Below are 25247 nucleotides of genomic sequence, written 5' to 3' on the forward strand. Positions count from 1 at the left end.
CATGTAAAAAGGACCTGAGAGTGGTGCAAGCCCAAGCTGCCAGAGAATTGGTGGAATTGAAAGGTATTTGAATGGGTATATGAATAGGAAGGGTTCAGAGAGATCTGGGCCAAATACTTGCAAATGGGACAAGATCAGTTGAGGATATCTGGTCAGCATGGATGAGTTGGACTGAGGGTCTGTTTCCATGTTGTATGACTCTCTAAGTGAGACAATAATACTTTGCATCAATCTGCAAGTGCCATTATTACCACGAAGTGCCTGACATTATTCATGCACCTTAACTACAAGATGGGCTAGCAATCTGGCAAAGAAGTTTTAATTTATAATAATTTTATCAACATGAATCTTATAAAACCGAGTCACAAATATGTCTTTGCTAGTGTTGGTAGTCCTTCTCCTGTGATTAACTGTCACTCCTAACAAAACTATTAAACTAATCTTCTAGTCTGTCTCTGTCTCAAGATTGCTGATGATTTTAACACATTCTTTATGAAGTGTCTTTGAACATTATCTTTTATATTACATTTTGTTAGGCATTAAATAGTCTCAAAGAATGCTTTAAATTAGTTGAGATGATTTGTATAAACTTGAAGAAGAATGATTTCACACAATGGTAGAACTTCTCATTGGCCAGTATTTGCCAATGAGACACATCCTGTGCATCAAGGAAATGTATAGCTCTGTAAAATGACCACAACCTAAGTTTCAGAACATTGATTGTTACCTTTGTAAATACGATGACCCTGTGCAGGTCAGGTGAATTGGCCATGCTAAATTGCCCATAGTGTTAGTGCCTTCGTCAGAAGGAAATGGGTCTGGATGGGTTACTCTTCGGAGGGTCTGTGTGGACCTGTTGGGCCGAAGGGCCTGTTTCCACACTGTAGGGAATCTAATCTAATCTAAAAAATGAAAACTGCGAGAATTGTATTATTTTTCTCAAAGCAACATGTCAGAATGAGCTTCAATTAACTGCTTTCTTGGTCTGATTTAATTTTGCTTCCAGAATGTACTCAAGACATCGACTGAAAACCTGTCTTCTCCAAAGATAACAGATCACTTCAGTGATGAAGGTTCAGTCACTGCTCCGGTGAGCCTTTGACCAATTGATGTTATTTGGTAGACTAATAAACAATGGTAATAACAATGATTTACAGAATTGTGCACATGAATGTTGCATTGTAGTATTCAAATTCAAATACTGAAAAGACTTACATAAAGGCAACATTCCACTCTCGGAATATTTGGGTTTAATTCTGTGATCTATAAGATGAATTTATATTGGCCAGTGTTGCACTAGATACATTTCCAATTAGATTGAAGGAACAAAGGGATTTCTGGGTATATATTCACAAATGATAGAAGTGACCTTAGCAAGTCTTAGCAAGGTTCAAATCGAGTTGCATAAACTTAAAAAGTAGAGGAGTTAGGTAAAGCTTACATCAAATATTGGTTAGGGTACTGTACACATCTCAACTCCACATTACAGAATTGATAAGAAGTACTCGAATGTAAAAATGGACTTAAAAGGTTGATACAGGAGGTACAGGGAGAAAGAAGACAAGTGAGTTGCAAAAAGTTTAAAAGTTCATGAAGAGTATTGATCGAGAAAGTGTTTCTAAATGTGGGGTCTTCAAAGCTAGGAATCATAAATTTCAAAGAGTTAGTATTCAGTTCTTTAGCAATTCAAGAACACCTTGTCACCTCAGTGGATAGACTGTCGGACTGGCTACCACCTGGAATGATTGAGGGAAGTAGCTTATTTTATGTTCAACGGGTAACTAGGGAGAGAAAGAAGTAGGTGGACATGTCATTCAGGGAACAAAGAATAAAAGTGCATGTTGGAGTGAAATGAAGTAAGGTGGCAGGAGGCTTAGATGATTTGGGCTGCAGAGACTGTTTCCGTGCTGTGTATTCTCTATATACTTTTGGTTCAAAAGGAGAACTGGATATTGATTTTTTTTTTAAATTATTGTGCAAAGATGTCAACTGTCAACTTTGTTTGCTACTGTTCATCATAATTTGAGCAAAGATTAACCATTTGCTCCACAGGAACTAAAGAGTCCAGTTTCAAAGCATTTGTAGATCAGTCAAGTTGGGATTTTATTGTCGAGGAAAATTATAACTTTTGATGGATTTAAGACTAATAATAACGGCCTTGAACAAATTCAGTTCCTGTTCAAACTATAAAACTTGCAGTCCTTTGGGTTATAAAACATAGGCGTGTTCTGAATCTGAGACTGTTCTTAATTTTGACACAATTTGGACGTAGTCAATATGTTGCCTCTTAGATTTAACATAAGCAAATACATGGGAGATCACAAGAAACTGCTAAAATTTGAGTTACTTAAAAAAGATGTTATTCCTTTTATTCTCAGAATTGATATATGTCTGTTCTTTTGTAGAAGCCTGAGATGCAGTCATTTGCCCAAAAACTTCAGCTTCGTGTTCCATCTATCGAGTCTTTATTTCGAGCCTCTTCAAAAGAGACTCTATTTCAGTCTCCTTCAAAAGAATCATTGGTGCGATCTGCCTCAAGAGAATCTCTCAATAGAATCGATGCAGATGTTCAAAGTTCTGGTATCACCTTTGATCCGTCGTCAGATATTGAAAGTGAGGCAGAAGATTCCACAGGTAACTTTGAGAGCCTTAGCAAGGACCCATCTTCAAACCAGTTTCGCAGGATGGAGCGGAGTTTGAGCAACTATCGGCTGAAGTATTCAGAGGTAAAAATTTTATTATCCTTCATTCACGGGATGTGATCTAGGCTGGTAAGATGAACATTTCTTGTTCAGCCCTAATTGTGTTTGAAAACTGCCTTGACCTGTTGCAGTTTATGTGATATCAATAGACTTTCAGTGCTACTACTGAAATAACACAACTTTCACATTCACTGTATTTTCCTGCGGCAGCAATCATTCTCTTGTAATTCTCTCTTAAATACACTAAATAACTTGCCATATTAGCAGTTGTTTGGGAGGAGCAATATTGGCCAGAATACACACAATCCCAGTTTTTCTTGAACCTGAACAGACAAGCAGTGCTTTTCTTTAAAACTCGTGTTGAAATTTAGCGTGTTTTTGCATTGATGTCAACAGTGGTATCTGGTGAAGTCTTAATATGGAACATGATCTTGTATTTTCTGACTCAAAATGACAGTGTCATCCCAATCTACACAGAATGCAAATCAGTTTCTTTTTGCAACCTTCTCATTTATTTATTGGTGCCATAAGACAATGAGTTGTTAATTACTGTTGGCGTCTGCCAATTCATCCCAAAGAGTAAAATGCTTGTGTAGAAGGGTAGGCAAGTATGTGTCCCAAATAGATATCCTTCATAAAAACAGAGTTAGGGTTACGAATGGGGGTTAGCAGAGAATATGAGGACCAAGATAAATGAAGAGCATGCACAAATTCAGAACAAAAACCAAAAGAAACAAACATAGAAATTGGAAAATAGGACTGAGAAAAGTTCACTCCAACCTGAAATGTTAACTCTGATTTCTCTCCACAGAGGCTGCCAAACTTGCTGAGCTTTTCCAACAATTTCTATTTTGCTTCTGCAAAACTTGAGCTTGGAGTGTCTAACATGGTAGCCTTTACTGCAGCATGGATGTAAGATTTGGATCTAAATACACCAAAATGTGAGAATCACAGGAAAGGTGGGAAAATAGCAAAGGTGATGTGCTGCCTTGGTGATTAAGGATAAACTAGGCAGGAAGATGGTTGCTAGCAGTGTGGTGTCATAGGTTTGTATTCCACCATGACATGGATTATGCATTTAGTTCATGAGTGTTGGTAAACATGAAAACTACCATCAATTGTTATGAAAATCTATCTTCTTTACTAATCTGCCACATGTTCACCTGATTGTAGATCCACTGGCTTCTGAAATGGCTTAGCAAGCCACACCAACGAAAGAAAAGAATGTTGGCCGTGCCAGTGACATCCAAATCCACAAAAAAAAATTTAAAAGTGGCCTTTTAACTTGAATGTAAATTGTGATAAGCAGATTAGCATATTCCAAAAGATGTTGTGAATTTCTTTATGTATTCAACATAGTGTTTTACAATATTACATCAGAGAATCAAGAAGGTGGCAGTCACATTAGATTTGGTGATGAGTAATGAGCTGTATTTAGTTAGCAATCTCACGGTGCTTAAAAATTCGTGTAATAGCAATCATAATATGATCAAAATGTTTGAAGCACAACACAACAATATCAAGATTTCACTGAGGCTGGCTTCAATATGATTAGATGCAGATTGTCAAGAGTAAACTGGGCAAATTTGCTAACGATTTGGAAGACAGAACATCTGTGAAGTTCTTCAAAAATAACTTGAAGTAGCTAGTTTATATGCTGAAGGGGTACTTCTAAAGAAAAAAGATTGATTGAAGAAGGGAGTGACAACATAAAGCTCACATGAAAGCATGCCAAGATAAGAACAATAACACAGATTATGACAAATGGGAGCAATGTAGAAAACAGCAAAGAGTAATGAAGGATAATGTGGGTCAATTTTTAAATGATGAAAAACAAGAGACATTTCAGGATTACTTCTGTGCCAAGCAGCAAGTGATAGAGCTTAGTGATTCCGTGACCAATATATCAGTTCTAAGCTCTGCAGTCTTGTTAAGTCCAACCATGAATGGTGTTTAAATATACAACTCTCTGGAGGAGGACTGTCCACAAATACTCACATCTTCAAACTCCAGTCAGAAGTACTGAGTGGATGATCCATCCTGGCTTCCTCTGCAGATCCACAGCAACACAGATGCCAGGTTTTAGTCGAAGAAATAGATGAGGACACTGGATAATGTAAAAGGTATAGGGCCTGACAACATTTCAGCAATAATCATGAATACTCGTGATCCAGAACTTGCTGTACCGTCGAACCAAGCTATTCCAGTTCAGATACGATAGTGGCATTTACCCAACAATGTGGAAGATTGCCCAGGTGTATCCTGTACACAAAAGCAGGACAAATCCAACCTGGCCACTTACAACCCCTTTTCAGCAGTAAAGTGATGGAAGGTGTCACTAATTGTGCTATCAAGCAGCACTTGTTCAGCTGAACCTGCTCTTGATACCCACTTTGGGCCACGGTAGTTGTGATTGTTGGAAGTTGACCATCTCAGTTCCAGCACATCTCTGTAGAAGTTCCTCAGGGTAGGTGTCCTTCACCCAACCATCTTCAAACTACTTCCTCAATGACCTTCCCTCCATTACAAGGTCAGAAATGGGGTGTTCATTTTGCAATCTTCAGTGTTCAGCACTTTCACAACACCCCATGCTGAGAAATTCCAAATGCAGCAAGACAGGACAATATTCAGGTTTGGACAAGTGGCAAGTAATGCTCAGCTTAGAAGTGCCAGGCAATGACTATCTCCAACAAGACAGTGTCTAACTCTCGCCCCTTGATCTTCAATAGTGTTGCTATAATTGAATCTCTACTAATAACATCCTGGGGTTTGTCATTAACCAGAAACTGATCTGGACTAGCCACATGAATACAATTATTGCAAGGACGGGTTAAAGTGTAGAAGTCCTGCCATGCGTAGCTAGACACCTGATTCCCCAATTCCTGTCAGCCGTTTACAAGATAGAAGTCAGGAATGTGATGCTATACTCTCCAATTGGCTGCAATGAACGCAGCTCCAACAACACGCAAAAAGCTTGGTACATCAAAAACAAAGCAGTCAATTTGATTGGCATCATGTCACCAAACATTCACTCCCTTCACTACTAATGCTACGTCGGAACAGTGTATACTCTATATAAGATGCACTGTAGCAATTCCCTAAGGTGGCTATGACAGTCCTTTTACAAACCAATGATCACTACCATCTGGAGGACAAGGGCAGCAAATAAATGGGAACACTAACTGCTCTCCAAGATGCTGACCATAATAAATCACCATTTCTTCAGTGTCACTGGAACACACTCCCTTACAACATTGTGAGTGTATCTACATCAAATGGATAGCATTATGCCAATAATGTAGCATAGCACCACCTTCTCAATGACATCTATGGCTGGGTCAGTATTGATGGCATCTGACGATAAACCCAGATCCCATGAATGAATAAAATAAGCGATTGTGTGTTTGATGATGATATGTACAGACATACGTGCAAGTTACTGGAGGACACCTTCAAGATTTCCCACAAGTTAGGATAATTCCCTAGTAGTCATTGTACAATGACAGGAAACATTTTCATTGAAAGACAGGGTACCTAAAGTCTGCATCTCTCTTATTTTCATAAGAGCTTGGACCTAAGAAGTTAATTCCTTGCTGTCTTTTGGAATTGCACCTGCGTGCTTCCGTTCTGTGAACTGCTGAGAATAAACCGCATGATATATACTACTCCATGCCATTTTCAGGGCTGTTTCCTCAGTAGCTTTTGTGAATATCTAAGTCATGGTTTATATGTTTTGGAGTATAGTTTTCAGCTTTAGGAATTAAAGTTTTAATTGTTGAATATTGGTTAAATGCAGTTAAGATATGTACAATGAGAATCATTTGCATTGACCATTAAAGTGTCGTAGGTAGACAGAAAAAGTAATCAAGAAGGCTATCTAGAATGCTGGCTTGTGTATTTTGGGGCTCGAATGCAAGGGGACAGAAACTATGCCACAGCTGTACAAAGTCCGAGTTAGGCCAGACTGGAGTTGTGTAACCACACTTCGGGAAGGATGCATTAACCTTTGGGGCAGTGGAGCATAGATATACCAGAATGGTACCTGGATTCCTAATCTTAAATTATAATGAAAGGTCACATACAAGTTGTATTCCCTGGAGTTTCGAGAGTTAAGAGTTATTTAATCCGAGTGGACACCCATCTGAACAGAAAATTCTCCAAATGGTAGGTCAGACATCTTCTGTGGAGGGAGAAATGGAATTCGCAATTCATGTAAGGTATGCAACAACCTTTAAAAGTAAGTATAGAAACAGAAAATGAGGAAGTGGACCAAAAAAGATCAGTTTGTATTTCAATGACAGACCAAACCCGTTAAAGACTAATGGATGATGCTCTAAGGCAAAGTAAAATAATGATAAGATATGTAAAACCATTAAGGAGGGTCTCGAGGACGTGTGAATCAGAGAAAATATCAACAACTGTTATCTGGGAGCAATTGGGAGTAGAGGTTATGACTTGAGATTGCTGAACTCTGGTTTGAGTATGGAAGGCTGTGAAGTGCCTTAAAAAAAAAGATGAGTATTGTCCCTTTAACACAAGACAAGCTATGTTGAAGCTTTTTTGGAGGCAAGAGTCACAGTGGGAGTTGAGTGGGAAATTGAACTGAGCCTTGGAGTTACGCTTGAAGATGGATTGCAGGGTTCTGCATTCTCAACTCAATCTGCATTTGGTGTCCCTAATGTAGTGGTGACCACATCATCAGTGTCAACTACAGTGCACTCATTTGGAACATGTTGTAAATAAGTTATTATTTCATTAGAGAGAATGTAAGGGGCTTTTAACTGTAAGAAGAGAGGGGGTAAAATGGGAATTGTTGTATCTCCTGTACTTTCTTGAAAGGTACAGGGGGAGGGGTTTTTGTCGGTGATTGATGAATAAATTATTGCGTTGTCGGGAAAAATCTCTTCAGAATGTTTCGGAGTAGAGGGAAATGTGTTTGGTTGCAGCATTCAGGAATTGACAGAAATGGCGGAGGATGATGTATTGAGTATCGAGGCTGGTGGGATGTAATTTGAATACAAAGGGAAGTCTGTCATGGTTCTGGTCGAGAGGTAAAGGTAGAAGCACAGAAATGTAAGAAATTAAGTGGGTATGATTGACGACCCTATCAACACTCTGGGAGGGTAAATACTTAAAATAAAGCGAAAAGAAAGTTTGGAAACATTGCTATGGAAGGTGGCCTTCCTCTCACCAGATTCATTGGGGATTAATTCCAAACAAGTTGTCACAGTGTTACAGAGGTTTACGGCACAGAAACAGGTCTTTCCAAGCAGATTATACATGCTGCTCAATTTTCACAATTAATCTATTCCCGTTTGCCTGTGTTTATCCCTCCACAGCTATCCTATCTACGTACCCGTCAGAATGTTTGATAACTGACAAAATTGTACTCCCTTCCACCACTACCTCTGGCATCCTCTTCCAGATACTCACCACACTGTGTGAAAAAATTGCCATTCTGGCTCCTTTTTGTACATCTCCTGTCTCTCCTTAAATCAAACTCTCTCGTTTTTGACTCCCTTACGATGGGGAAAAGTTGTTGGCTATCTACCTTACCTATGTCTCTCATGATTTTATAGACCTCTATAAGGTTAACCCTCAGTCTCCTATACTTCAGAGAAAACAAGTCCCAGTCTCTCATTATAATTTTAACCTTACAGTCTGGGTAGCGTCCTCATAAATCCTTTCTGCACTCTTTCTCGTTTAATAATATCCTTTCTGTAGTAGGGTGACCAGAACTGCACACAGCACTCACTGGCCTTACAATGTTTTATACAGATACAACAAGATGTCATAACTCCTATCCTGAGATCTCTGACTGATGAAAGCAAGCATACTGAAAGCTTTCTTTGTTATCTTGTCTACCTGTTACTCCACTTTCAAGGAGTTATGAACCTGAACCCTTCGGTCTCTTTGTTCTGTAACACTCCCCATGGCACTAACATTGACTGTGTAAGTCCTGTCCTGGTTCGACCTATCAAATTGCAACATCTTGAGTTTATCTAAATTAAACTCCATCTGCCTTCCACAGTTCACTGGCCCTGTTGATCAAGGTCGTCTTGTATTCCCTGATAACTAGTTTCACTGTCTACTGAATCACCAATCTTGTTGTCATCTGCAAACTTAGTAACCAAAGTTCCTAACTTTTCATTGGAATCACGAATATAAATGACAAAGAACAGTGATCCCTGTGGCACACCACTCGTCAAAGGTCTTCAGTTTGAGAAACAGCCCAGTACTGCCACTTTGTCTGCTACCTTCAAGCCAATTTTCTGTCCAATTGTCCAGCTCTCGCTGGATCCCATGAGATTTAAGGAGAAAGTGAGGTCTGCAGATGCTGGAGATCAGAGCTGAAAATGTGTTGCTGGAACAGCACAGCAGGTCAGGCAGCATCCAGGGAACAGGAGAATTGACGTTTCGGGCATAAGCCCTTCTTCAGGAAGGGCTTATGCCCGAAACGTCGATTCTCCTGTTCCCTGGATGCTGCCTGACCTGCTGTGCTGTTCCAGCAACACATTTTCAGCACCCATGAGATTTAACCTGATTCAACAACCCATCATATGGTACCTTCTCAAAAGCCTTGCTCAAGTCAATGTAGACAACATCTACCATGTTGTCCTCATATACTTTCTTGGTCACCCCTTAAAAAAACTCAATAAAATTCTTGAGATATGATTTCCCATGCACAAAGCCATGCTGTCTATCCCAACTGAGTTGTTACCTATCCAAATGCATGTAGTTCCTTTTTCTCAGAATCCCCTCAACCAACTTATCCACCACAGATGTTAGGCTCACCAGTCTGTCATTCTCAGGCATTTCCCTGCAGCTTTTCTTAATTAATAGTACAACATTAGCCATGCTCCAATCTTTGGATACTTCACCAGTGGCTGGTGATGATGCATTGTCGACATTCCAATTATGCTTTGCCTTTACATTCCTGCATTATTTCCTCAAAATGCTCCAAAGATCCAACTCTGTTCCCTTCCAATTTCTCAATTTCATGCTGTCTTTCAGTATCGTGGTCCAAAAACACATTTGCTTCTATATGTTTGCTGGTGACATCCATTTAGCTGATCACCACCACCTACTCTGTGTCTGTTGTTTGCCGTACTGCATGTTGTTAACGGATTGAAATTTCCTCCAGTTGAACATTGGGAATCCTCAAATCATAAACTTCTTCCCCTTGCTTCTTTTAATATGGATTTAAGAACCAACCCTGACCACACTTTTGTGTCTATCCAAATGATTGTTTGTTTATGCTCCCCTGAAATGCTTGGGGCTTGTACAAATTACAGGTATTGATATGAATGCTAGTTGTTGTTTTATGGCAATGTTTGCATTTTGTCATGACAATAAAACTGTGATGAATTCAACTTCAATTACTGTGTAAAACCAACAATAACTTCTTCCATCTGCAAGAGCAATTTAGCATAGAAATCACATGTCCGAGAAGCCCTTGACTTGAGGGTATGCTGTTGCAGATGCAATCAGCATAGTATCTATAATTTGACATGAATTTCAACTATTTATGCACGATGCTCATCATTGAAAAAATATGGTTTCAATGAGGTGTAATTGAGTTTAATGGTATTCAAAATCATTAAAATTGTTTAAAAGACACTTTGGTTCTGGAAAACCAACTCAGGGTCCGTGTCATTCCTTCCATGTCACAAAAACAGTTCCATAGATTTTAACATGAATACGTTTTTTAAACGTTGTTTGCTATTTCAGCTTTACCCTTAGTCCAATTACTTTGCCTGATTTTAATTTCATTCTCTATAAAATGATTGAAAAATGAATAACCTAAACAGAAAGTACTCCTTTTTTTAACTTTGGATTATTCTGATTGTCTGCTTGTCACTATTCCTAGATAGCAGACATCACCTGCATCAAATTGTCACTTTAATGGGAAACCATTAATGATATCACAGAGCCCATTCATTCTTTTTGGCTGTTTTCTTCAAGGTTTAAACTGAGCAGTTTCTTTGCTGATCACTGAATTGGTCAATTTTCTAGTATAGTTGTGGAAGTAGATAAAGGCATCGTTTATTTAGGGCGCTGTATCTTGTTTCATGAACTTGGAAATGCACGTACATAGAATTTTCATGTTGACCATCTGTTTTGTTCTTTCAGTTGGTCACTGCCTATCGGACTTTGCAGAGAGATAAAGAAAAAATGCAGGTAAATGAAATTGCCAGCTGTGGTAATGCATTAAAGAGCAGCCCATTGATCAGTCAATAAGTTGGTCATTAATAATAATTTGAAGTGTGCTATTCAAGTTCTTATTTATGCCATTTGGCATTGAAATGGGTTCTGAGTTAATTGTCCTTCACTTCATAGGGATGATTTTAAAAAAAATTAAAAATGTTTCTTAATCAATGGCTACAATGATGCGTTTTATAAAAAATGCAAATATAGTTGCTGTGAAATGTATTCCGAGATACAGTTGTAGCACACAACATCTGGATTGAACAATACATCCTCATTTCACATAGATACTTACAGCACAGAAGGCACCCTTGAGCCCTTTCAGCTGGGGCCAATGTATCAACACTAACAATATAGATTGCAAGTTGAACCAAATCAGCCTCACTAACACAGGACTTGAAACAGTGAAGTTAAATTATTTGATGACCCTCAAAATTGTCCAATTATTCCTAACCAGCCTTTAGAAATAACAGATCTTGAACATCAAAATTATAATATGAACAAAAAGTTGACAATTTAGTGCGAATAATATAACCCCTAGCAGAACACAGATAAACAAGGTAATCTAAATATCTGCAATATCAAGTCCAGTCTTCTTTGATTAAGTCAGTTCAGAGGAGACGTGAGTCAGAAGGCAGTCTAGTATCTCTCCTGGAAAAAAATTTCTTTCAGCGAGTTGAGATAAATTACTTCCCTAGAAAAAATAATTTTGTACAACTACCAGACAAGGAATGTTTCACGAGGAATCTGCAGGTTACTAGATGCTGAGAAAGTGAAAGCTCTTGGTATGTGTTTTTCGTGTAAGAAGTCGCCACAGTTTACAGGGCTTAAGTTGTTAAGAAATTGAAGTTTTAATTTAGAATTATTTCTCTGGGTTTGAATTTCTGTAGGGTAATGGTGTTAGGAAAATATTTGGAGGGCTTTATTATACGTACTGTTTTAAGATCTTTCTAACTGTTCCTCTGTCTTTATTTGTTTTTATTCTGTTTTTGACTTCGGTTCAAAACTTCAGGTGTGTTATGAAATAAATTCTTCAGCTTTGTATGACTATGTTTGAGTGCACCATGTCAAATCAAATGATAAAGAATATGATCTATCAAGTTTCATTCTGACTTGTCCAGTAGTACATCGGTCAGGACTGTACTGAACCCTTTTTTTAAAAAGTTGCTTTTTTTGATGTTGTCTGTTACTGTCAGATATATTCATGTGTATGTGGCTTACCAATCTATTTTATCTCACTTGCTCCATGGTAAACTCACTTTATGTCTTGATTCCACTTGATACCAAGCTGTTTGCTGTAGTGCTACCTACCCTTCCCAATTCTTTGTGTATTGTTTTCCCCTCTAATGTCTTTCTGCTTCCCATTCCCCTGACAAGTTAATTTAAATTCTCCCGATCGGCAGTAGTAAACTGCCATATCCTGATCCTATCACGACACCACCACAAAAAAAATGTAGTTCCAGTGTCAGAGATATCCAAAGTCCTGCAGCCCCCAACTTTTCAGTTCAAAATTGAAAATGCATTGTCCTATTCTTATACTCGGTGAAATATAGTATAAACATTAATCCAGTGATTACTTGTTTTGATTTCTTACTTAGTTCTCAAAAAAATGCTTCTAGGATCTCATTCCTCTTTCTACTTAGCTTGTTGACACCCATATGTACCCCCACAACTGCTGGTTGTTCACTCAATCTGCTGGGTCCTCTTCATCCATTTAGCAACATCTTTCACCCTGGCACCAGAAGGACAACGTACCATCCATGATTTAAGTTTGCTGCTGGAGTAATATCCTCCCATTCCCCAAATGATATGATTCCTGGGCATTATTGTTTTCCTCACTTTTCCCCTGTCTCCACCTGAGACAACTGTGGAGTTGCCTTGGACTGTACACCTCTGATGAAACATCACCTTCAACATTTTTGAGAACTGAATACTTATTAGAGAGTAAGATGCATTCAGGGAATTTGTGCATGACCCATCTGGTTGTCTTAGATAAACTGATGGTTATCCATTTCCTCTCTGTCTGCATACCATTAAGCAGAATGGTAACTCCATCCAGAAATGTGTTAGCCATGATACTTTCAGTCTTGAAGGTTACTGCTCAAGCACTGAAATCCTGTGCTTGAGCTCCTCAAGCTGACGAGTTACTGCACATGTGGTTGTCCAGGCCTTGAGAAGTTTCATGGAGTTTTTGCATGTTAAAGAATGTACAGTCCATCGAAATGAGGAATGCTGAATAATTAAAACATTGAGATTTTTGATTATATCATTGTTCAGTTGTTTAAAATTTAATATTACCTCGAGTAATTGGAATGTATACAGTAATGCATGTCATGAAAGGTACACAGGTAGCACTCGCAACCAGCGCACTCAGCTCGCTATCATTTAGTGGTGAGAAATCTGTCTTGGTTTGCTTACTGATTGCAATTTCAAGGAAGTGAAGCAAAGACTTTATTTTTTGTTTTAAAAATCACCAGTCTGGACTGTCCCTTGTGCTGATGACATTTTTGGAATTTTCTTTTTACCTTGCTCACGAATTCTCTAAATTTTCTCACTCTTCTGCCCTGTTCCCTAACTTCTTCAGCTAAGCAACCCTACTTTATTATTTTCTAATTTAGTTTCAGTAATTTCTTGCACCTGCGCATTGTCTGTCTCTCTCTCTCTCTCTCTCTGTCTTTCCATTGTCTATCAAAAAAATTTTCTATTTCTAAACATTGTTTTACTCTCTTGTATATTTAGTGACTAATTTCTGCTTTCCATTTTCAGCATTGTTGCCTTTCCTTCCGAATTTTTATTCGGGTTCCAATTCAAACTGGTTTAAACCCTCTACTGCAGCATTGTCAAACATTGTTGCCACAATCTCGGTCCAGTCCCTCCCGATGTGCAACTTGTCCTGTTGTGTCATCCCATCTCCCCCAAAAATCTTGAACCTTCCTGTTCGTTTCAGCCATGCATTCATCTGCTCTGATTTCATAATTCTGTACTCAATGAATGACACAGGAAACAAGACCGAGATGATTACTTTTGCAGTCCTACTTAGCTTTTTTCCAAGGACTTGATTTGTCTATTTATTTGTCATTAGTATTCTGATGAACCCTTATTTTTGTCCATTGTCCCCTCCCTGAATGCTCTGTAATTATTTGCCAATCACTGTGTGACTCTGTCACTATGCAACAATAAAGCATCCTGCAATTGCATCTGGGTCAACCGAAAAGGCTATTTTTAAAAAATTGAGATTGATTCCTCTTTCTTGATTGCTTTGTTGACCTTTCTTCTCCTCCGCCACCTCCTTCGTTGAGCTGAGACTTTTTCCAGAGCACTTGGACTTCACTTAGGCTGTACTCACTGAGGAAGTCATTTCTTCACCAGTATTCAGTGTTGAATAATTGAAATATTATGAGCTTTTTGAGTATATCATTGTTCAGTTTAAAATTTAATATTACATCGAGTGATTAGAATGCATACAGTATTACATGTGATGAAAGGTACATAGATAGCACTCACAACCAGTGCACTCAGCTCACTATCATTCAGTAGCAAGAAATCTTTTTGGTTTGCTCATTGATGGCAATTTCAAACCATGTTGCAAATTTTTCAGTCAAGTCAATCACTCTTTCTCTATGTAATCACACAATGCCGTTCAAGCTATCAAGCATAGTTTGCAGAATGTTTGCATCTGTTCAGTTTGTGTTATGGAAAGCTAGTTCTCAGTCAGTCATGTATGACATTACTAACTTACGCATCATTAATTTGTTTGTCAGAACACAAAAACAATTTTGCAAGAAGCTTGCTTTGAAAACAGCAATGAAAAGCATTACATAGCATGTATACCAAGACTTGACTGAGATTCACAATGAAATTTTGAAGAGTGTCGCATCATTTAATTATTTGGTAGTTTAAATGTTAAAAGGATGAAGAAAAATGTGTTCTTCATCGAGAAATTTAATATCGAGATTAGTTGATACATGAACTTGTTTCTACTTGCAATTCTGTACATTGATTTTGAAAATCATCTCTGTCCATCTTTTTTAGGTAGTTTTAAGTCAGGGTCAAGATAAAGCCCTACGTAGGATTGGAGAATTACGTGAGGTAAAACCCTGCACATTATAATTTAAACTTCTGTCTTGCTGTTTAAAAGGTAATAGGAGCCTCAAATTCCAAAGTCACTCTCCTTATGAATTTTTAAAAGCTGTTTTGAATTGTGGTTCACTTTTAACTGCTGACACTTTTATTTGGGAAGAGCAAAGAAACGTGTTAAAGTTGATTTGTATATGGGCACACGTCGCTGCACAGTGAAATTCTAGTGATATTTACAACATTTTCTGTTGGTCATGAATTGTACCGAAATAGAATCTGAATCCGAATCTTTAAGTTAACTGAGGTCTCTGAAAATAATGCTGAATATGTTTGTCTTTCATAAATATGGATGTAAATAAAAATAAGTAATTTTTAACTCATTCCAATGCTAAATTACCTTTTGACATCTTGATTGTTGTAAGAGAAATTCAGTCAAGTAAATGTTATTTTATGACTGATTTAGAATTGCTCATGGAATGCATATATTTATTTGAAATTTCAAGTTTGACAGTTTTCCAGTTTTGTTGGTAGTATTTTGACTGTTACATTGGCATACACAAAGCACACAAGTGTTTATGTTGATGGATCATTATCCCATTGAATGTGGTCAAAAACGCATTTGTTTGGAAAAATGGTGTTATAAAAATTGATCTTTCAGATGCACATTTTGATATGCTGACCTGTACTGTGTTGTGAGCTTACACAAGTTTTTATGAATCTAAAAGTAACATAATGCTGCCCATGTCAAGTTGCTTAGAGAACCTCTTAAGACATGCTTTGACTTTAATACACCTGACTGCACACATGCTGTTTAGGATATGGAAAAGAACAATATTTGGACAGCTCACCAACCTGGTAATGATTTTTTTTTAATCATTAAATGAAAGCTGTAATTTAAAAAGGTGAGAAAAAAAGATTGTTACATATACAGTAAAATTGCAAAGTTCATTTACCAGGGACCACCACCAAATTTCTGTTAGGCAAGGAAGACCCTCTATTTTCTCTTGCCTGAAAATTTCACTCTGTCGAAAGAAACACAGATATATAAAAATATGAAAAAATCTTTATTTTTCAATCTGTTTGCATATTACGCTGGCCTGACATGCTATAAAATATTGAAAGATATTGGGAGTTAGCCCTGAAACGTCTTGCTGAACATGGGTAGATTAGTGTGTTGTCTTTGACTGTGTTCACCACGTCAGTGCAGTCAGACGCATTTTCTGCTGCAATACTGAATCTGCAGTATCTCTGTAACCTTTGGAGCTTCAGAGGGGGAGACGGATAGGTGACCGGATGGCATTCTTCAGACTCTGAGGATATTGACGCCCTGATGACTCTTTCTTTTATTGTTGATACGTTTTGTCCACTCTGCTGATTCACAACTCAAAAATGCTGCATATAGTCATAGAATCATGTAGCATGGAAACAGACCCTCCAAACCTTTCCTGTTCATATACTTATCCAAATGCCTTTTAAACATTTTAACTGTACCTGCATCCATCCCTTCCTTTGGCAGCTGAATTCCACACACTAACCACTCTCTGTAAAAAAATTGCCCTTCATGTCCTTTTTAAATGTTTCTCCTCTTAGATTAAACAAAAATAAGTTTTGAGCTCCCTCACCTTTGGGAAAAGATCTTTATTATGCACCTTATCTATGCCCCTCATGATTTTATAAACTTCTGTAAGGTCATCCCTCAACCTCCTATGCCCCAGTGAAAAAAACAAGTCCACGTCTATCCAGCCTATTTTTATAACTCAAACCTTCCGTTCCCAGAAAGATAAATCTTTTCTGAGCCCTCTCCAGTTTAATAATATCCTTCCAGTAACAGGGTAATCAGAACTGCATACAGTACTCGAGAAGAGGCCTCACAAAAGTCATGTACAACTTGAACACGATGTCCCAACTCCTATATTCAGTGGTCTGAGCAATGAAGGGCATGGTGCTAAATGCATTCTTAACCCTGTCTATATGTGACACAAATTTGGAAGTTTTGTTTACCCCACAGTGTGTAAGTAGTCTCTTGGCATTTTTGATGGAATGTGGCTTTTTGGATTTACATATCACAAGAAATTACAACTTTTTGATGCTGTCCATTTTGCCACAGACCACACCAGCAGCGCAAAAACACTGTTTCACACCGTTGTGTGATTTATCTTTAAACCTTAAAGAGTAAATCGATAAAAGATGATAAAACAAGCTGGTTTCATCTGTATTAAAAATTTCTCATGCTGAAGATTTGTTCAAGATATGAGTAAGACTGTTTTGCAACTATTACAGCAGGCTTGACCATGATTTTGTACTGTAATGTTGCCTAACTCCATACCAATTCATTGCCCAATGTTTGATGGTCATACAACAAGCATATGTGAGTTTAGCTAATCCAACATTACCAATCCAAAACTTCATCTAGTCATAGTATCTTCTCATGGATTTCTTATTCTGCTGGGGGAATGGTGGAGAATTTCAACATAGTTGGAGTTCCTGCTTTTCTGAATTTGACTCAATGTGATTTCCCAGTAGAAGTGTACTTTACCTAGATGCTGTATGGCATTAAATTTAGGTGTTCAAATTTGATTCTGAATTTGAATCCACATAATTTTGCATAACTTTGCAGTTATACTGCTTTATTAAAACTGTAATGCACCTAACTTATTTGAAAAATGAAACAAATAAAGGCTACATAGTTAACGAGTAGGAGAAAGCTAGATTCCATGTAGATCCTAAGCTAATGGATTCACATCCATTCAGTCAGATATGACTGAAGATGCACTGTTACTCAAACATAGAGTCAGAGGGATGTACAGCATGGAATCAGACCCTTCGTCCAACCCGTCCATGCCGACCAGGTATCCCAACCCAATCTAGTCCCACTTGCCAGCACCCGGCCCATATCCCTCCAAACCCTTCCTATTCATATACACATCCAAATGCCTCTTAAATGTTGCAATTGTACCAGCTTCCACCACTTCCTTTAGCAGCTCATTCCATACACGTACCACCCTCTGCGTGAAAAAATTGCCCCTTAGGTCTCTTTTATATCTTTCCCCTCTCACCCTAAACCTATGCCCTCTAGTTCTGGACTCCCTGACCCCAGGGAAAAGACTTTGTCTATTTATCCTATCCATGCCCCTCATTATTTTGTAAACCTCTAAACCACGAAACGACACAACCAGCTATCCTTAGTAGCCACACACGCAGATAATAAGCAACATGAGTTTGACTGGGACAACACTACTATTATAGGACAAGCCAAACAGAGAACAGCCAGGGAATTCCTAGAGGCATGGCACTCATCCACAGATTCTATCAACAACACATCGACCTGGACCCAATATACCGGCCACTGCAGCGGACAGCTGGAACTGACAACCGGAAGCGGCAGAGACTAACCACTAGAAATGCCGGAGGAAACATCACAGAAGTGCTTCACAAGAGGCTCCCAAGCACTGAGGATGTCACCGAGACAGGGGACGAAACGTCTGCAACACAAATTCCCAGCTCGGCGAACAGAACCACAACAACGAGCGCCCGAGCTACAAATCTTCTCACAAACTTTGAACCTTACTTTGTTTATATTGGTCCCTGGTTCCACTTACATTATTTAAAATCTATTAAGGACTCTTTTGAGACCTTCACATACTTTTTTTTTCTGAACGCAGTAGCCCACCCTCTGTCCTTCCTTCCCTCAGGCCAATATCATCGTCTCATTTTCTGTCCCCTCTTACCATTTGTGGCGTAGCCTTTAGCTGCTTTGATCCTACTTCCTGTAACTGTCACTAAGTGTTTTCACCTCTGTCCTTTTCTAAGCCTTCTGTGAATGAAACCCATCATCTTGACCAAGCTGTTGATCAGTCCTTCAGATACTTTATTTCGCTACTTGAATCCTATCCTGATCTTTACATTTTCTAAAAGTAAATTTTAGAATAAGAAGTAATCTCCGACCTTACCTCAGGCAGATTTTTTGTTAAATCCTGAGACGCGTTTCCAGAGACAGTAGGACAAATCTTTTGCTCTCGTTGCCAATATTTATTCCATGACAAAGTTCATTAAAACAGCTAATCTGGTAATTTATCTTGGGGCTTCATGTAAACAAATACCTGCCACATTTCCCTAATTTACAGCTAACACCTTATCAAAAGTGTTTAATAGGCTGTGACCCACTTTGGAATATCCTGAGATTATGAAAGATGAACTATTAGTTTAAACATATTGTTACATTATTTCTGTCCTTGTTTTTGTGATCAATAATGAACATTGGAGATGCTATTTAAATGCATTGTATTCCAGTGGGATGAAAAGCTCTTCAATGTCTCTCCCAAGGTGCTGTTCCTTTGTGAATCCACCACAATTGATAGCAGTTGAGTTCTTAGGTACACAAATCGGTTCTCACAAGTAGAGATGTCGAACTGAAGTACTGGTCGACTTCTGTTAATTCCTGTTCCATGCAGTGATACAGCTGCAGCCATTCATCAGGACTCAATCTCAGACCTTTTTTGGCTTGTTGATAACTCAACATTATGTTGTGATTAACTCCTAAGTGAGCAAGGCAACACCAAATCCACTGAAGGGATTTTTCCAGCCCTGAGCTTCCAATACCATATTCTTTTCTCAGCTCAAAGTATGATGGGCAAGAGCTCCCAGGCTGTTGCAGTGGTGCTTGGAGATTTGTTGTGCCTGGATTATCAGTTTTTGATCTCATTGCTCTTCCCCCCAAGGAAAGATTGGTTTGTGTTCAGTTTTGTCTCAAGATTGGAGTGATGAGCTCACTGTGTAATAAATTACATTGTGTGAAACTCTCTCCTTTTAATTTGTGACAAGGTTAACAGGGATATATTTGATGTGCAGTGCAGTTAGACCTTTTGAATGAATGAAAACTTAGAATAGAGTAACTGCGAGTATTTGTGAGCTGAATAATGTAATAATGGGGAGGAAAACTCTTGATTTTACCTGAGTGTTCATTGTTTGTTCCTCTGTGGTTTGTTGTTTATGTTGAATGGTCTTGCAATCAGACGTTGCACTCAGTTTCACCAATAGCAAACTGGAGAGGAATGAATGAACCCAAGAAGACGATTCATAGACTACAAAATGCATTGTATAAATTACTGCAAATTGGAAGAAAAAAAATGGATACCTTGCTCCAGATTTTTAAGTTTAGAGCTGAAAAGAAATTTGGAGGCTGTCTCAGTTTTTGCGAAATTGATTTGTCAATTTTTGAAGTATCAATCAGCAATGCACATCGGGTGTTGAACTCCGAACTAAAAGGGTCTCGTGCAGTTCTTGGAAGTTATGTTCAAATATGTAGTGCACTAGTCAGACCATGCACCGCCTAGGTCGTCTCTAGTTCTCATCAGTGAGGATGTTAAGAAGCAAGAGGAGGAGTAGACGTTTTGTGCTTTCAGCTCACTGCCATTCATCAAGATCATAGCTGCTATGATTATGGCCTTAACATTCCTGTCTGCTCCACAGAAACCTCTGATTCTGGGACTCGGCAAGATGATGGTGATTTTGTAGAACTGCTGTGGACAGCTCTGTCTAACAGCCAAGGCATACTGGGTTTTTTTTTGCCATCCCTGGCCAACTTATGCAGTGGAATTATTAGTTTAAAATCTTACAGAAAACATTATTGTTAATATTTGGGAGTTGGAAGGATGCCAAAGGAAAAAGGACTGAGCAAACAGCAGCAGGGAGGACACTCCCCTGCAGCACCAGGCATACCAGAGACAGCAGCAAAAGCAGCCTCTCCTGAAACTTCTGGGGACCTGACAGACTCTCAGGAATTGGCTGTGGCGATGGAGAGATTTTGCTTGAAGGTTGGGGCTGCAATTGAGAACATCCATGAAGAGATTAGTTCCCAGGTCAAACCTATCTCATCCATGCTACAGAAGCATGAGCAGGAGACCCAGGGCCTCTGGGAGCGGCTGGAGGAGGTGGAGGGTTGAACTAAGGCTTCGGAAGCTGCGATGGAGTCCTTAGCCAGTCAGATCGAGGTGCTGGAGCGAGAAGTGCGGGCCTTGGGAGACCATATTGACGAACTCGAAAATCGAAGTCTGATGATAAATCTCTGAATTGTCGGGCTCCCTGAAGGTGAGGAAGGTGAGCAGCCAGTCAGCTTCTTTGAAATCTGGCTGCCGAAGTTTTTGGGCCTTCACATCGAATCCAGCAGGCTACATTGAAAGGGCTTATCAGGTTACAGTGCACAGGTCAGGACTAGTGCATTGCCCCTGCCCGGTCCTAATGCACTTCCACTCATATAAGGACAAGCAAAAAGTGATAGAAGTTTCTAGATTACTGGGAAATGATCCGCAGGCACTGCTGTACAAGGGGTCAAAAATCATGTTTTTCCAGTATTTCTCTGCAGCTTTAATTTGAAAGAGGAAGTCCTTCAGTGAAGTTAAGAAGAGGCTGAGGAACCTGGGCATTCAGTACTCCATGAGATACCCCGCAGTGCTCCCTTTCAGCCACGAGGACTCAGTTTATACATTTGACTCAGCGGATAAATCTAAAAACTTTGTAGACACTTTAAAATAGATGGATTGGCCTGAAGAATATGCTTAATGTTTGTTCTCTTTTCTTTCTTTACCCCACATTTTCCCTTCCTTTTTTTTAATTCTTTTCTTTCTCCCTAATAATTTCTTTTTTGGAAAGGGGTAAAAAAAAACTTGGAATAAGTTGTTCCTATTATTCTTTATAACTTGATTTTATAATGGGAAACTTTGTGGATGTTCTTTGTTGTTTCCCTTTTTTTGTTTGTTTTGTTTCTCTTTTAGTCGCAAGTAGGGGTGACATGAAGCCAGGGATGGGTGGACTGCTCTTCCTGACTTTTTTTGTGTTGATTTAAGGATTGTCTCCTTGTTTTTTTTTTCTCTGGCCTAAGGCTGGGGCACAGTCCGGGTTTGAAGACCGATGAAGGAAGGGATGGGTAGGGTGAGTGCCCCCTATGGGCAGGGGGAAAAGGTTTTATAGTTGGTTTTCTTTGTAGTTTTTTGGTCGACATAATTGTTTGTAGTTATGATAGAGTAGTATTTGTATACATAATTCTTTGACTCTGAGTTTTTATTTACTTATGCTTGGCGCTTTGTATGCAGGGTTTCCCCTGCCAGGGGTCCAAGGGTCTGTGAAAGGGGATATGGCTAAGTGTCTTATTAAATGGTGCACCTGGAACATCAAGGTACGTCATTCGCCGGTTAACAGGAAAAAAGTGTTTTCTAACCTTAAGAGGGTTAAGGGTTGATATCACTTTGTTGCAGGAAACCCATCTTGATGATGGGGAACACTTGAAGTTGCAACAGAGGTGTTATGACCAAATATTCTTTTCATCCTTTACCAATAAAAGTAGGGAGTGGTTGTAGTTATCCGGAAAAATCTTCCATTCACATTATTAGAGCAGGTGAAAGATGAGCATGGGCGGTTTGTGATACTTAAAGCCTTGATACATGGGGAGGAATATAGCATTTTAAATGTCTACTGTTCTCTGACATATCCCCTCAAATTTTTGATTACTGCTTTCTTTCAGCTGAGTGCCTTTGGAACATGGCATATTATTATTGGGGGGGGGATTTTAATTGTCTTTTGGATCCAACAGTGGACAGGATGCCTAGTGGGTCTCCAACTATTACTTCGCAGGCCAACAGGTGGCTGACTTATGCGAGGAGTTGGATCTGGTGGATATTTGGTGATGTCTTCACCCTACCAGCAGGGACTTCACCTTTTTTTCAAACTCAATTAAATGTCACTTGAGGATTGATCTCTTTCTGGCTCCCTTGGCCCTCTGGATTCGATTACAGGTTGTAAACTTGGGAATATAGCTATCTCTGATCATGCGGCGGTATATTTGGAAGTTAAGGCCAAGAGTGAGGGGCTAGGTTAGTGGCACTGGTGTTTGGACCCTTTTCTCCTTAAGGAGTCCAAATTTGTGGAATAGTTTTTGGAGGAGTTTTAGGAATGCTTGACTATCAACTCAGGCACGGCTAGTATCCATCTAGGCTATGGGAGACTGCTAGGGGATTAGCTAGGGGATTAGCTATTTCCTATTCGGCTAGCCGGAAATGACAGAAGGAGGAACAGTAGCGTCTACTTGAGACGCGATTGAAAGCCGCAGAGGTGGCACGTTTTGCGCAGCCTTCGGTGACTAAGCTGCCTTGAAATCAATACTGACACAAAATGCAAAGAAAGAACTTGCTTTTGCTAGACAAAGGCTGTTTAAGTATGGGGATGGGTTGGCTAAGTATTTAGCGTACCTGATTAGGAAAAAACCTGCTCCCCAATCCATTGCTGCAATCAGAGACAGTGCCGGGGTCTTACTTATGATACTAAAAAGATTAATGAGGTTTTCTGGAGTTTTTACTCTGAATTGTATCGGCCTGAAGGTTGCGAAGACAGGAGGGTTAAAATGGAGACCTTTTTTAAGAACCTGGACCTCCCAGGGGTAACCTTTGAACAGGCGTCCTTAATGCCCCCTTGACAGCTCAGGAAATACAGGAGACAGCTAGTCAACTTCAGAATGGGAAAGCGCCTGGCCCTGATGGTCTCCCAGGTGAGTTTTATAAGGAGTTTTTAGGGATTCTGCCAGGGACGATGTTGGAGATGTCTGCAATTGGGTAGGCAACAATCCAATGGCTGGATATCGAGGCCTCCCAGGCAAAGTGCCCTCTTATTAACCTGTTGTTCGTGGATAAGATGAGGACACTTATTGACCACTGCCAGAACCCCACTGTCATTACGACAGTCAAGGCATGGAGGGCGATGCGTCAGAGTGAGGGTTGCTTATCCAAGACTTCGCCACTTACGCCTATCGTTGGCATGCCAGGATTCTGACCATGGGTGATGGACTCACGGTTCAAACTATGGGGGCAGCGAGAGGAATTTCTAGTTTGGGAGACACGTTTGAGGGGGAGGTTATGATGTCTTTTGAGCAACTGAGCGGCAAATACGGGTTGCCCAGCATAAATCTTTTCCATTTTTGTCAGGTTAGGGATTTCATCCAGAAGAAGACTATGCTTCTCACTAAGCCCTATAAGCCCGATACAGAGAGGTTGTTATTACGTTCCACAAGCACCCTTTTGGTTAGTGCCCTCCATTGCCTGCTGGGTGGCAGGGCCTGGCAGTATATTAACCGGTTATGTGAGGTCTGGGAGCAAGACCTAGGAGTGGAGATCTCTTCTGAAACATGCGACAACAAATGGGAGAATGGTCTGTAATAGGACATGCGCTATGCAGTTAAAGGTTCTGCACAGGGTTCATCTGGCACCGGGCCGTCTGGTGAAGTTTAAAAAAGGGGCCTCTTCAGTGTGTCCCAAATGTAAAATAAGTGTAGGTACTCTTAACTATTTCTTTTGGACATGCCACAGGCTCCATGTTTACTGGAGCACTGTGGCGGGAGAGATAGGGAGGCACTTGAGGACTGAAGTCAAAGTAGACCCGATATCTCTCCTCTTAGGTCTACCGAATTTACCATCTTTATACTGGCATGGGAAGAAAATATTTAATATTCTTGCATATTCGTGCTTAGAAGAATATTCTGATGAACTGAGTGTCTGAGGATCCACTGGGCTTGCGAGGATGACAGAAATTAAATATGGAGCACATTCACAAACATGGTGCACCACACAACAGACCATTTTTATTAGACATGGCAGCCCTACTTGAGTTATTTGGATATAGATTTGTCAGTTATCTTAACGAAGCCGTTTGTTTAACCAGAATGGTTAGGTTTGTTGAGCCCTGGGCACTGGAGGGGGTCTCCTGAGTTCTACAATGCTCCCGTTCCTTTGTTTGGGAGCTTTGCGCCGAGCATAGCTGTTCTGTATTCAGTGTTTTTTTTTTGCTTTTCTTTCTTTTTTTGATCTATTATTTATTTACTTATTTATTGGTGTTGCTTTGCACAGTATTAGGGTTTGATTTGTATTATAGAGTAGGCTAGTAGTTTGTAGACTGTAGTTGTATTGTAATTTGTGTTTTTTTCTTTTCATTATACTGATATTTGTTATTGATTGTATTTTCAATAATTTTATATGTTTGCAGAGTTCAAAAAATTGCTAATTAATATATTTACAAAAAAACCCTCTCATTCCTTTGTCAGTCAAAAATTTGTCTAACGATGTTGAATCTATTCGTTAGCAATTATTTGAGTGTTGCAAGTTGTTCAGGGGCACTTATCCCAATAGTAGGAGAACTGTTAGGAGGATCAAAAAGTAAGCTGTTGGACAAGTATAAGCCGAACACAGAGCTCGGCTGTAAGCTATGCATAAATCATGTTTG

At 39.4% G+C, this 25247-nt stretch overlaps 1 protein-coding gene across 4 annotated transcripts in view; it reads left to right on the forward strand.

Moving 5' to 3' along the window:
* golga4 (golgin A4) overlaps nt 1-25247 on the forward strand; it is a 192005-nt gene that overhangs the window by 39369 nt on the left and 127389 nt on the right. For all 4 annotated transcript variants that reach the window (XM_087986136.1, XM_087986137.1, XM_087986138.1 and 1 more), the window contains 4 exons: nt 1007-1090; nt 2406-2726; nt 10836-10883; nt 14943-14999. In XM_087986136.1, coding sequence (XP_087842262.1) covers nt 1007-1090; nt 2406-2726; nt 10836-10883; nt 14943-14999 — 510 coding nt within the window. The remainder of the gene's footprint in view (nt 1-1006; nt 1091-2405; nt 2727-10835; nt 10884-14942; nt 15000-25247) is intronic.

The sequence above is a fragment of the Chiloscyllium plagiosum genome, unplaced genomic scaffold, assembly GCF_037043375.1.
Source record: "Chiloscyllium plagiosum isolate Xiang-an unplaced genomic scaffold, Cpla_swu_hap1 HiC_scaffold_4, whole genome shotgun sequence".
Taxonomy (NCBI): Eukaryota; Metazoa; Chordata; class Chondrichthyes; order Orectolobiformes; family Hemiscylliidae; genus Chiloscyllium; species Chiloscyllium plagiosum.